General features: G+C 44.6%; 1 protein-coding gene and 1 pseudogene across 3 annotated transcripts; both read right to left on the bottom strand.

The window, feature by feature from the left end:
- Nucleotides 1-862: 862 nt before the first annotated feature.
- Nucleotides 863-4,031, bottom strand: RAP2C (RAP2C, member of RAS oncogene family). 2 transcript variants are annotated; one of them, XM_045795965.2, is made up of 3 exons: nt 3,902-4,031; nt 3,620-3,780; nt 863-1,173 (listed from the first exon to the last, which is right to left on the bottom strand). In XM_045795965.2, the coding sequence occupies exons 2-3, from the start codon at nt 3,692-3,694 to the stop codon at nt 895-897; spliced, it is 354 nt and encodes a 117-aa protein (XP_045651921.1). In that variant the 5' UTR covers nt 3,695-3,780; nt 3,902-4,031; the 3' UTR covers nt 863-894. The 2 variants fall into 2 exon arrangements, with proteins under 2 accessions (XP_045651921.1, XP_045651920.1); XM_045795964.2 differs by lacking the exon at nt 3,902-4,031 and having other exon boundaries at nt 3,620-3,895.
- On the bottom strand, nt 3,895-5,067 carry LOC123791291 (uncharacterized; annotated as a pseudogene). The gene is made up of 2 exons (XR_015723325.1): nt 4,814-5,067; nt 3,895-4,393 (listed from the first exon to the last, which is right to left on the bottom strand). The product of XR_015723325.1 is annotated as an uncharacterized LOC123791291 (transcript).
- Nucleotides 5,068-13,504: the final 8,437 nt, after the last annotated feature.

Here is a 13,504-nt window from a genome sequence, read left to right as displayed (position 1 = left end):
TTATGTAAGGGTTACTGTCTAATTGAGTCTATCTGCCCAATTATAATCTAGATTAAAAGACCATGATATGAATAAAAGAATCCCACTTAAGATGCTCAGTTGCTTTTTAAAAAACTCATCCATTTGAAAAAACTTTTATGAAGTTATCATTCAACTCAATGAAAGGTGTGAAGGTTTTGTTATTGTTCCTATGAACTCTATTAATATTTACTAAAACTGAATATAAATGTCGCCTGGGCTTGGGTGTGTCTCTTCTAACACATCACAGATGATTTTACCAGATTCTCATTTGGGCCATATATTCATAATGAAGTCAAGGTACGCTGTGGCACTGTAATTTGTTATTATCAGAGGTCACTTAAGTCCCTCAAGTGCAAAGTACAGATGAACTTGATTAAATAATCATCCTGTTCAATCAAGCACTTGGGTGATTAGTAAATTGATGATTTCAATTATAGCAGCTCTCTAGCCCGGGACAGAAAAGTGTAGAAAACATGAAACCAATCATCATCTGAAATTATTATTGGATGCGAAATCACAGGAACAGGGAGGAGGTGTATTACCCTTTAACTCACCCCACCCCAAAGGAATGTTATCGATGAAGCAGAAGAGAACAGTAATTCACTTTTAAAAAACAAATCTTAGTGACAGGAATACAGGCAATTTCTTACCTTCATTTTGCTTATCTCTTTTTTATTTTCTTCATTGAATGCTGACTATTTTGTGCTAAGGGAAACGTTATTTTAAAAACAAACAAGGAAACGGAAGGTACCACAACGTGTACTAATATTAACCAGCTTTTTGTTATACTCGATCAAAACCAAAACAGTCTCAGACTCATAAGGTTCCATCAACAACTAACCTGCTCGGTATGGCCATGATTGAGGTTCTTTTTTACTGGACAACGCAAGTTGTACAACACTGATCTTGCTTCTCGGGCAGGGATGAATAGTTCATTTGCCTCACGATCTCAGCAAAAAGTTCATCCACCATTGATTTACTTTTTGCCGATGTTTCCATGAAGGGGCAGCCCCATTCCTGAGCCAGAGCTCTGCCTTCTGAAGACATAACCTCTCTTTCTGGTTCCAGATCCACTTTATTTCCTACTAGGATTAGTGGGACTTTTTCATATCTCTTCACTCTGACAATCTGATCTCTCATGGGCTTGATATCCTATTCAAACAATCACAAAGAGAAAAAAAAATTATGCTGTTTGCATGACCGTAACAGGAGTATTACAGCATCACAAGAAGTCATCCCTCAAAGTACAGAAAGCTGAATCCAAAGTAATACCATACACCCAAACGGAGAAAATGTTTTCTCCGTTTTCTCCACCCAAGTAGGAACTCGATCATTTCCACAGATCCCACCTGCTGGGTTTCTGTCAAGAATGTAAAATGTAGGCTGCACACGAACCTTAGGACCCACACTTCTTTCCCCCAGTCTGCACTGAGTTAAAAAGTAAGTTCCCAATTATGATGAATCCATTTGTACGTAAGGATATTTAGCTATCTCCTTAAACCTGCCAGCTTGTCAGCACTCCTGAAAACACCTGTTATCCTAGCACAGGCTTCCTGCATCTACGCAGTCCTAGCCATTTAGCAAGAGTGCCTGAAAGAAAGTGTTTCAGGCGGGAACAAAAACACCGTGTCATGCCTCGAAGACCAGTTCAAAACAGATTTATATACTTAAATGTTGCATTTTAAATTTAATGGTAGGCCCTCATCCCAGTAAAATCAAACACCTTAAAATACACTACAAACTAATGTTAACAGTGAGTAGCTCCTGGGAGGGACAAATGCACTGAGCAGCCGTCTGGGTGGGAAGACAGTCGTACTTCCCGTTGCCTAGTTAGGTTTTACAACTTGTATTTTCTCCCCAGTGTATTATTTTTTCTAATGACAATTAATGATAAAAGATAAGAGACTTAGTGATTCTCAGGTAGCATCAACTTTGGGGGAGGGGAGGAAGCGTCGCTTTAAGGCAATTTTATAGATTTAATACTGAGTTTCCAATTTTTAAATGTTTCGTAACTTGAGAGGTTTGACTTAAATTATCAAGCGTGTTTAATCTGAATAGTTAACAGTGAATGGGATAGTCACTTGTGGGATGAAGGAAAAACAGAGGACTGTGAAAATTTATGAAACCATAATTATTTGATGTTTGCAATGATTTTGTTTGGTCATGTATCCATTTGGTCTTCTAGGTTAAGCTCTTTTTCCCTGTGTCCTTATGGAAACACAAGTTGAAATGAGAAGCCAAATTTATGACAGTTAGGCTTGAAAGAATTTAAGTCTCTGTTGAAATAATGGCAGTTTTTCACTCCCTATTTGTGCCTATAACAGAAGCAGATACAAGGGAAATCATATGAAAATCCCCTCAAAAGACTTCCAGCCTCAAGAGAGTAAGCTAATAGAATAACAAATCTCTCGAGGATCCTTTAGAAAGAAAATGCCTGTCAAACAGCACCTTTCTGGGGAAAAATGTTTTTATGATACTATTATTGCTTTGGAATTCAAGCCCACATAAAATGTACTTTAGTTTGGTCACTATACTTACTATATATCTTTAAGAGAAAGAAAAACCCTGAAGTTGCTATTTGTGGTTACTGGAAAACTTCACTAGAGTACTGTAATTTAAATACTAAGAAAAGTGGAATTAGCACACTGTATTCACTAAAGCACTTAATGTCTCTTAAGCAAGCAACATTAAGCGCATACCTTCAAATGCAGAAAAACTATCCATTTCCTAAATCAATGGAGGTCAATACAATGGGTCAATATGAAGTTATTTTCAAGGAATAAATAGCAACATTTACTGCACCTCTTAAAATAATGTTAAACCTTCAGTTGGTCTCCCAGTGAAGGACAGATTTTTGGAAGAAATTGGACCACCTCCAGTTTGGCCACCCAGCCAGGGTTAGAAATTTGCACTTGTCTGGTGTTCCCTGATCCACATATTCTGTATAAATATAGTCGGTGTTATCAGAAACAACTTGGATCAACTGCAGGAGAGTCACTGTAGCTTTCGGTCGGTAATTAATTCTAGGCACTAGTCTTTTCAATTAGTAACTTTCCTTCACACGCCCCAAAGTTAAGTAAAAATGCCTAGAAGGCAGGTCTTGAGTTCTTCATCTTGTAACACTAAGATTTATGAATCTGGCTGAGAAACTTGGGTGAGAGAACACAGAGGAAGAGGTGGGGAAAGCAGACACAGGAGTTACAGATACCGGCTCAAAATAATTTTCTCTGCAAAGTGCTCTACTTACCTGAGGTTATCTGTTAAATGTTGTTTTGGTAAGTACATTAATCAATACTTGTTGAATCGAACAAGCAACTTCAGAAGGTTCCCTTCCAGGCTAAATACACAGACTGCCCTATTTCGTTCTCACTTTTCCTTGACTCAAAAATAACTTTAAAATATTTGTTGACGGTTGTTACTGCAGACTCTCTATAGAAACAACCCGATACTTTTCCGTGCCAGAAGTAACCTCAAAAATGCGCCGTGTCTAACTTTCAGAAGCAAAACATAGTCATTAACGCACGGTTCAAGCACACCAGAAGTAAATGTGGGATTACCACACCCCCTTCTAATAAATTACAAGACTCGGTTTGGTTACCTGGAAAGACTGTTGATTAACCAGGCTATAAACCAGGATGAAACCTTGGCCGTTTTTGATGTAGAGATCTCTCATGGAGGCAAACTGCTCAGTTCCTGCGGTGTCCAGAATTTCCAGCACGGAGGGGGAAGAGTCCACTTCGATCTCTTTGCGGTAGAAATCTTCAATGGTGGGGTCATATTTCTCAATGAAAGTCCCGGTGACAAACTGCACAGTAAGGGCAGATTTGCCAACCCCTCCGCTCCCTAACACCACTACCTTGTATTCCCTCATGAGTCTCACCTTCAGCAACTCCTACCAGAGGGAGGGAAAAGAACACCCCGCTAGCCGCGGCGGCTCGGGGAGGCGGAAGGTGGGCGGAAATCTGCGAACTGGGGAGGAGAGTGCTGAGAGGCAGAGGGCCCAACGGGGGAAGAAGAGGAAGTTAAAGGAGGGGGAGGGGAAAGAGCCAAGTGTCGGGTGGGTGGGGATGAGATGGTGATGCCCTTCCTATAGGAACCGAAGCCCAGGCAGGGGGCGTGGGGAGGAGGGCAAGCCCGGAGGGGCGGGGTGGGGAGACGCGCCGCGCCCCCGAGGGAAGCGGTGGGGGCCGCAGCACCGGGGCCCCCGCGGCTAGGGGCGGCCCGGCACCCCTCCCCCGCCGTTCACACAAAGGGGCCCAGGGACCCCGCTTCCTGCTCGCGCCGCCGAGCCGGCCCAGGCCTGTGGGCTCGGCTCCAGTCACTGCCGCCCGGGCGGGTCTCTGGGCCACGGCTCCCGCGGGCGTCGTCCGGCCTGTGGGGGGGGGGGAGGGGGCGCGTTACCCGCCGGCCCACCGGCCGCCGCCCGCTCCCCGCTCCGCCCCCCTCCACCCCTCCGCCAGCTCCCGCCCGGACCCGGCTGCCTCCGCCGGAGCCGCCGCTTACCCCGCCGTCCGCACCCGCCCGGCCGCCCGGGAGGCTCCGTCACGCCAAGGCCATGGCCAACGGCCGGCTGCTCCGTCTCACCGCCGCCCCAGCGCCGCTGCTCGCGGAGGGGAAAGGGGCGGGGGCCGTCCGGCGGCGGCGGCCACTCCGGGCGAAGCCACCTCTTTTTTTTCTCACCCACCCCCCACCCCCCCCAACACACACCCGGAAGGGTTTCCCTGACACACTGGCTGAGGTGCCCCAGTTCCCCGAGACTGGCCGGGATCACTTCCGGTGGGGAAAGTCCCACCTCTCCGGGGCGAGCCGGGTGGCGCTGGGGCCGCGCCCTGCCGAGCGAGACGGCAGGGGCCGGTCTCGGGTCGGGGCCGCGGCCTTGGCGGAGGGCCTCTCGGAGAACCTGCGACGGCCTTCCCTTCCCTGCCCGCAGCCGGGGCTGCCGGCAGTCCCACGCCAAACCGGCCGAAGCCCCTCGGCGTCTCCGCCGCTGGCTGGCCGGTGCGGGAAGGCAGGCAGTGATCTGGCCTCCCGGAGAGCGTCCGACATCCCTGGGCTAGAAGGGACCGGGAAAATAAAGCAGCCAAGAAACTTCTCTCTCCTTGCTGGTATTTCTAACACTTGATGTTGCTCTAAGAAACATGTGCGAGCTACCTTTTGACTTCACTGTTGCTGATTTCGTTTGTGATGTGTCTTACATAGCCGTGCCTGACAAATAATTAAACACACACAGTACTTCTATCATCTGGCAAATCTGCTGGACTCCACCAGCAAATGCCAAAGTCACTCCTTCCTTTCTTATCACAGGGCTCAAACACAACAGGAGTAGAAACAGACTTTATCTTACAGTAACTCAGTTTTGCTCCTATTTGATTCTAAGCACTACACAGCAGGAAAGGTAAGCAATTCTCAGGGAAGAGTCGATTGGAAACTGTTGAGGCCTACGGGACTAACTGCTTTTAATCTTTCATTATCTGCATGCGCAGCACTTGCATGGCTGGCTCTTCCACGATAAAGTTTGTTTTAACGGTCATCCTTCATAGTCCTTGAAATGCAAAAGCAAAAGACTGGTGTTAAACACTGAGTTTCTATTTTTAGATAAAATTGTTACTTCTTACATATCTTTCCCTCTGCTAACTTTCTATTTGTAAACTTTGTGTCAGATCCACAGAGCCCCAGGGCCAGAAGGCTAGGTTATATTTTAGGCATGTCACTCCCTTTTTGATTCAAGCATGCCCCCAGAAACCTGAGAAACTCTGTGGCTAGTCGAGTTAAATTGGTTCCAAATTGCCTTAGTTGCAAGCCCTCACAGCCAGGGTGTGTAAAAAGAGATTTATTACCAAACCCAAATTGGTAGACATTAGAAAACGGGCAAATCACGGTAGTGTGAAGTCCCACCGTGTCTTTCACTGGGCATTCCCCAATGTCACTTACAGTATCCAAAGGACAGTTTCGTTCAGTTTCTCCTCGGCTCAGGGTTGCTGCAATCTGTTCAGCGAAGTCGCCCAGCTCTGGCTCCAGCTGGCCGGAGTCCCGCCTGATATCTGAGGCACTGCCCTCTGCTGGAAGAGGTTGGTCTATGAGTTATGAGTCTCCCCATAGGTCCCTGCTCCTTCCACACATGCTGTTGCCTGATTTGGAGCTCTGCTGCCCATCTCCCGGTCTAGCTGTCTCCAGACTGTCTGGGGGGATCCACAGCCCTGCACCAGCCCTGCTTGAAGCGGGAGTCTGGAAATTCCTCTTCTGATCCAGCAATCAGTGTTGAACAATAGTAGCAAGTCTCTGGTCTATTACTAAACTATCACGAATAGGGAGCTCTTCTTTTGGAGGTTCTCCCACTTGTTGGCAAGTCTCATATCTCTGATTGTGCTGGCCAAAGTGCTTTGGACAGAGTTCTTTGTGTCCGCACACAGTGAAACGTGCTCCTACCCTCAGTACAGAGTCCTAAAGGGTCACTCTTATCAGCTACAGAGTTGACAAATGTCACACTCCATCTGAAGCTGCCTCTAAACTTTCTTGGGAATGGGCTTCATTGCAGCAGCAGCAGTTAGGAAAGCAAACAATTGGAAGTAGCATAAATGTCTTTCAGTGGAAAATTCAAAAAATAATCGTGTGCATGTGTGTACATTTGCAAAATGGCTATTGTGCAGGTATTTATTTAAAGGAGAAAAGATTTGTAAGTGCTGATATGAAAAGATGGTCAGGATATGTGATAAGGTTGAAAGAAAGCCAGATACTGAACAAATATATAGTTGCTCCCATCGAGGTAAAATATGTGGGAAGTGTGCAATATAGTTACATAGCCATTACAACCTGAAACAAGTACCAGTGAGAGGTATTATGAAAGGACTTTCAGTTCTCCACTACATTTTAATTTTTTTAACAATGATCAGGTGTCATGGGGGGAAAGGGGGTATAAATGTCATTTTATAATATTTTTAAAGGAGAAAGAGAAGAAAGGTGTTGATCATGACTTCCTCAAAAAACAATATCCTGACTGTCTGGGACTCAGTGGACAGGTGGGCCCAAGTCAAACTCCCGCTGCCTGTTCTGTCCTCCCCAAACATCTCTATACTTAGAAAAGTATTTTCACATACATTATCTCATTAGACTCCAGTTGTTCGCCAGTTTACTTTTATTAGGCAATGAGTATAAACACCCATTAGAAGAGCACAGCCAGGCAGTTGAGCACCAAGGGCTCTGAACCGAGGCAGACAGGCATTTAACCGGCAGCTCGCCCACATCCTGAGCTGTGGCACCTCAAGCACCGGATTTCACCTGTCCGAGACTCTGAACTCCTCACGTGTAAAACGGAGCTGATCATTTCCTGTGAGAATACAATGTAGTGTATGTAAGATGCCTGAGTCCCTTGCTCATGTAATTGCTCATGTACCTTGCTCAGGAAATGCTGGTTATTTGGTTTTTATTTAAAAGACTTAATAAAGAGTTACTTTAAAAAATCAGCAAACAGAGAGAGGAAAACAAAACTTTAAAAGCTCAAATATCTCCCAATGGCACAAAAATAATAACCGAGTTACTCGTTCCAAAGATATTTATTGTTGAAAGCTTCTTGTGTTTCAGGGGGAAAATGGTATTTATATGCTAGCATATCTATCAATCCATCTTCTACATGTACTTTTAAAAATTATTATAAAAGCCATCTTACTATACACACTATTCTGCACCTTGCTTTTTTTCACTTACTATATTTTGGTGATTGAAATCATTAAAACAAAAGGGTACTTCCATTTAAAATTCTCTGGTAAATATTGCTAAACTGTCCTTCAGAAAGATCACACCAGTTCACATTCCTACCAACACAGTTATGACCCTATGTGGTTTGTTGTAAGCTCACCCTAGGTATTACTAAGTTTAGTATTTTATAGCTACTGTTACTCACTGTAGCGTATTTTCAGGACTAACAAATGCAGGGTAGCATGATAGAAGGAATTTGGGCTTCAGAAGCCGGTAGTCCTAACATTGCCCTTTGCCAGCTAGACCTTCATTCCCTGGTTCGTTAGGTTGGACGTGAGAGCCGTATCTAGCTCCTAAGGCTCCTTGGAAGAATAAATGAGACAATCCATTCAAAGCACTTAGGCTTCCAAACTAGCTGCTTAATAAATGTAAACCGCTCACATAATAACTTTCCACTCCCAAGCTTCGAGTATGGGGGAGGGTAACTTCTCCGGACAGGATGCCCTTGAGATTCAGAAATTCTGTTTTAATTTTGTTTCCAGTGGAGGCTGTTTTGTATCAGCCTGCACTGGAAGGTAACTACTGCTCAGGCAATCATTTTTAAGGACACAGCTGATTTTTACCATAGTGAAGAAATCTTAGGGTATAAACTACACGCAGAATATGTAAGTTACAGGTACATAGTCCTGTTTTATGCAATTAGCTTGGCAGAAGTTGCTCACTTCCGTGATCCCTCCCTTTCCAGTTTATACCTCCTGCAGCTGCCGTCCTTGGAGCCGTGAACAGTTCTGGATCATTTTCCCTCCCTTCCACCCTCCCAGTGAGCCCTCTCACCTTCCAGGTCCTGGCAAGAAACCCAAGCCCTGTCCTAGCCGTGCCCCAGGCACTCCCCTCTCTTTGGCTTGAACTTGGCTTTGGAATAGCAGAGCCTGAGTCTGTAGTGTCCTGGGTCTTTGCCTACGGAAGGCAGGGCATCTCCTCTTATTTCAATGCTTTAGGTCAGCCCCTCCGTACAGATTGTTCTGGGTTCTTCCCAGTTCCTTCTAGCCTCTGAGATGCCAGTCTTCCTTTTCAGATCCTGCCTCCAGCTACGCCAGCTGCTGGTTCTGAGTATCAGTCTCCCCAGGTACACAGAACCAATTTTATAACTTTATTATCTTTTTCTCATTATTAAAAAAAAAGTTCTTGGCAAAAAACCATAACATTTTAGTTCCTTTCACAATATTTTTCCCTGAGAGCAGAAAAAAAGTTTTTTAAACTAAGCACACGGTGGTATGATTTGGCCTAATGAAACTTCATGCTTGCATAAAGTATTAAAAATACTCAGGTACCCGTCATAGCCTGAGTATGCCTTCTTCCCTAGCTTTGGCTTTCCTACAACCCCAACTATGATTTAATCGCACTCAACCTTGCCCACCTGGAATCCTTTATTCAACCAATGGGATTTTATGGAAAGGGGTACCACAGAAGCCACTTCCCCAGCTTGGCCAGGCAAATGCTCGCACAGAGGCACATAACTCTTATTTTCCGGATGGGACAGCTGAGAAGGTTCTCTCTCTAGGAGCTCAGGGGCCTACTAAATTAGAATGTAACACACCGATCTGAACTCCTTTATCATTCTCCTTATCTCGTCTTTCCTTTCAAATACAGTCATTAGGAAAGTATTTTGTGATCTATTAAGAACCAAATAAATTTAAGGAATCAGTATTAACAATAACCATAATATTTTTCTTGTTTATATATGCATGTTTATGGGCAATTTAAATCCGTTGTGTAAACATACTCTTAATTTATGTGCATTTGAAGGTAACTGGGAGGTGTTGGTAACGTACAGGAGGGGGGGGGCTACTCCTGGGGTTTCTGATTCTGGGGCAGGGGCCGATAATTTGCATTTCTAAGTTCCCAGATGCCGCTGCTGCTGGTCCAGGGATCCCACCTGAAGTACCACCATTCTAAAAAGTGGTGGGACTTTATATTTGGGCCTTCCCTGCTTGATATTCATCAGTTTATCCACTCATTCATGTATTCACTCATTCAATGCACATCGATTAAATTCCTACTCTGTGCCAAGCACTTTGCCGGGTAGTGGGAATAGGAAGATGGATACGACACAGTGCCTTAAGGAGTTCATGGCCTTTTGAAGGACACATACAATTAAATCAGTATTTACACTACGGTGTGACAAGTGTCATGATAGAGATATGGCCAGGGTGCTCTGGGAGACCCAGGAAGGGCGTCAGGGAAGGTTTTTTTTTTGAGGAGGCGATTGGGCTATGGGTGAGGAGGTCAGAGGGGTCAGTAGGGGCTAGAGCCAGATAAAGAAAAGCCTTGTATAGTAAGTTGAGAGGTTTGACCTTTCCCCTGAAGGCTGTGGGAAGTCACAGAAGGTGATTTTACAAAGGTCGGGCAGTACGGCACTGAGCAAAAGTAGGGGATCCGGCACCCAGGCCCAGGTTCAAATATTGACCACGCAGCTTGTATGACCTGGGGAAAGTTTCTTAACCTTCTCCGAGCCTCCCTCTGTCATGTGTAAAGGGGGAAAGAGCGTCTGCCTTATTTAGGTGTTGCAAAGATCAGGAAAAAGTACCTAAAATGCCTGGCATATATGCTAAGTGTTTAATAAATGGTGATTATGGTCAGGTTTGAACTTTAGAAAGCTAAAGACATGGAAGACATGCTTCTCAGATTGTGACAATTCATTTGAAACTACCAGGCCAGTTAAAATATCAGGGCCATATTTGATGTAGTGGCAAGTGGGAGGATTCCATGGTATATTGATAATGATTTATGGATGACAGACTCTATGATACGCATTGTGATTTACACACATCATTTTTTAAAAAAGATTTTATTTGAGAGAGAGAGCGAGTGAGAGAGAGAGAGAGCACGAGCAGGGGAGAGAGGGAGAGGAAGAAGCCGACTCCCTGCAGAGCAAGGAGCCCAATGAGGGACTCGATCCCAGGACCCCAGGACCAGGACCCGAGCTGAAGGCAGATGCCCATCCGACTGAACCACCCAGGCGCCCCTACACACAACATTTTATTTAATTCCTGCAATAGCCTTAAGAGTTAAGTGCTCTTATTATCATTCCCAATTTTACAGCGAAGGGAGTAAGGCTCAGCGCAGTTAGGGAACTTGTACAAAGTGGCACAGCTTATCAGTGGCGGAGCAAGGGTTCAGACTCAGGGCAGTCTGACCCCAGAGCCCGCGGGATATTCGTCACTTTGTTTCACAGCAAGCGGTTCTGTTTCTCTGGAGTATAAAGGAGTGATGGGTGGTAAAGACAATGTTAAAGAATTTGGACTTTATTCTCCTGTTTCTGTAACCTTGAGCAAGTCTGGCTGTTCCTACTGATTTCCTACCCTCTCTGAGAACAGGCTTCCGTGACTGAAGCTGAGATTGTCATGATTCCCTTCCAAAATGCCTTGGAGCATTTACCGTAGGGAACCTCCTTCTCTTGCCCCTGGAACTGTATTTAACTCCACGGGAGGAGGCAATGGGTAAGCTTAATTGTTTTTAATACTGTTATACAAATAGCAGTTATTATTTATTGGGCGTTTGCTAGATGTCAGGAAGTTGGTGGAATATTCAATCCTCACAGTAACCCACAGCAAGTACTGGTATCATCATCCCTTGTGGAGAGACGAGGAAACTAGGTTCAGGGAAGGTAAGTAACTTCCCTAAGATCACACAGCTAGCAGACGCAGCTCCAGCACTTCCAACACAAATGTCATCCTTTTGAATGCTTCTCCTGCCTACCTGATTTATTACCCCACAATCATTCAAACACTGTTTTTAATGATGTGTATGCAAATATGCCTGTTTTCTCAAAATGATTGCAGGCCATTGGAAGTCATTCTTTGGCCATTATCAAAAAGACAAGGGATGACAGGTGTTGGCAGGGATGTGGAGAGAAAACCCTAGAGGACTGTTGGCGGGAATGGAAACTGGCACAGCCGCTGTGGAACCCGGCATGGAGGTTCCTCAAAAAATTTAAAATAGAACTACCGGTTGATTCAGCAATCCCACTTCTGGGGTTACATCCAAAGGAAATTAAGTCACTACCTTGAAGACATATCTGCATTCCCGTGCTCACTGCCACATTATTTACAATAGCCAAGACATGGGAATGTATATAAAATATCATTCAGCAATTCAAAAAAGGAAATCCTGCCATTTGTGACAACATGGACGAAACTGGAGGACATTATGCTAAGTGAAATAAGTCAGACAGAGAAAAACAAATATGGTAAGGTCTCACTTACATGTGGAATCTGAAAAAACAGGAAGAACCCAAACGCATAGAAACAGAGAATAGATTGGTGGTTGGCAGGGGTAGGGGGTGGAGGGAAATGGGTGGAGGTGGTCAGAGGGCCCAAACTTCCAGTTAGAAGATGAGTAAGTTCTGGGGGAGCCTGGGTAACGCAGTCATTAAGCGTCTGCCTTCAACTCAGGGCGTGATCCCGGTGTTCCGGGATCGAGTCCCACATCAGGCTCCTCCGCTGGGGGCCTGCTTCTTCCTCTCCCACTCCCCCTGCTGTGTTCCCTCTCTCGCTGGCTGTCTCTCTGTCATGTATATAAATAAAAATCTTAAAAAAAAAAAGAAGATGAGTAAGTTCTGGGGATGTAATGTACAGCATAGTGACTATAGCTCACAATACCGTATTGTATCCTTGACAGTTGCTAAGAGAGTAGGTCTTAAAAGTTCTCAGCACACACATGAACACACACACACACATACACACACGTGCGCACACACATGCACGCACACACAAATAAGGTAACTGTGAGGTGAAGGATACATTAACTAACCTTATTGTGGTAATCATTTCACAAAATACACGTGTATGAAATCATCACATTGTACACTTTACGCTTACACAATGTTACATGTCAATTACATCACGGTAAAGCTAGGGAAAAACGTCATTCTTCCCCTCCTCCATTTACTAATTTATTCTTCTTTACAAATGGTAATTTGTAATAATTACATGCCGGCTTAAATTTTAGCTATTTCGTATAAACGCTTAGCGTGAAATTGAAGATTCTTCCAAAGTTGTGAAGTATGGTTATGAGAACATTATAGACTCTCATCTGACTCAGCTTCCAAGGGGAATTTATCCCAAGAGCTTCACAACTTACAGAAAGTGATATTCTGACCTACTTGGGCCGCCATGTTTTCTCAGGAATTCCCCCAGCGGGTAACCAAAGTTGAGGCTAGAAAGGAATTGCCTTAAAATTGAATTCTGAGTCATTTAAAAGGACTGGTGTCTGAATGCTAGGAGACTGGTATTTAAATATGAGTCCTAGGGTGCCTGGCTGGCTCAGTTGGTGGAGTGTGGGACTCTTGATCTCAGGGTTGCGAGTTCAAGCCCCACATCGGGTGTAGAGATTCCTTAAAAGCAAAGTCTTAAAAAATGCGAGAAATAATGTGAAAAATTATGTCAAGATAGATATTGTTTGTTAAAATAGATCATTATTATTGTCTGTTTCGAATTTGCGGCAATGCGTAAACCCTGTTAATTTTCTTATCTGGAGCAGCTAGCCGAAAATGCTGAGTTCTGGCACTAGGTGGCAGCAAAAGATTAAGCTAGAAACATCCCCCCCCCTCCCTTTTTTTTGTTCTTTTCAAAGTTTTTATAACAATAAAAACAAAGTCCACTTCCTGGGTTTAAACAAAGAAGACACCACACACTGGGACAGTTGCTGGGACAGCGTCAGTGGGTGAGAGGCTGGGTTGCTTCTGCTCAAAGTGGACACCTTAGGGAGATCACCAAGATTCAAGGAATTC

The sequence above is a fragment of the Ursus americanus genome, chromosome X (assembly GCF_024610735.1).
Source record: "Ursus americanus isolate L20-20 chromosome X, mUrsAme1.1.p, whole genome shotgun sequence".
NCBI classification, from domain to species: domain Eukaryota; kingdom Metazoa; phylum Chordata; class Mammalia; order Carnivora; family Ursidae; genus Ursus; species Ursus americanus.
The sequence above is the reverse complement of the archived record's forward strand: the minus strand, read 5'-3'. Positions and strand labels throughout refer to the sequence as shown.

What these genes read in the sequence shown, in the direction of transcription:
- RAP2C (XM_045795964.2), bottom strand. Translation starts at nt 3,892, where the DNA reads ATGAGGGAATACAAGGTAGTGGTGTTAGGGAGCGGAGGGGTTGGCAAA. An exon ending in TTAATCAACAGTCTTTCCAG is followed by an intron (nt 1,174 to 3,619) that starts GTAACCAAACCG and finishes TTGTTTGAATAG; the next exon opens with GATATCAAGCCCATGAGAGA.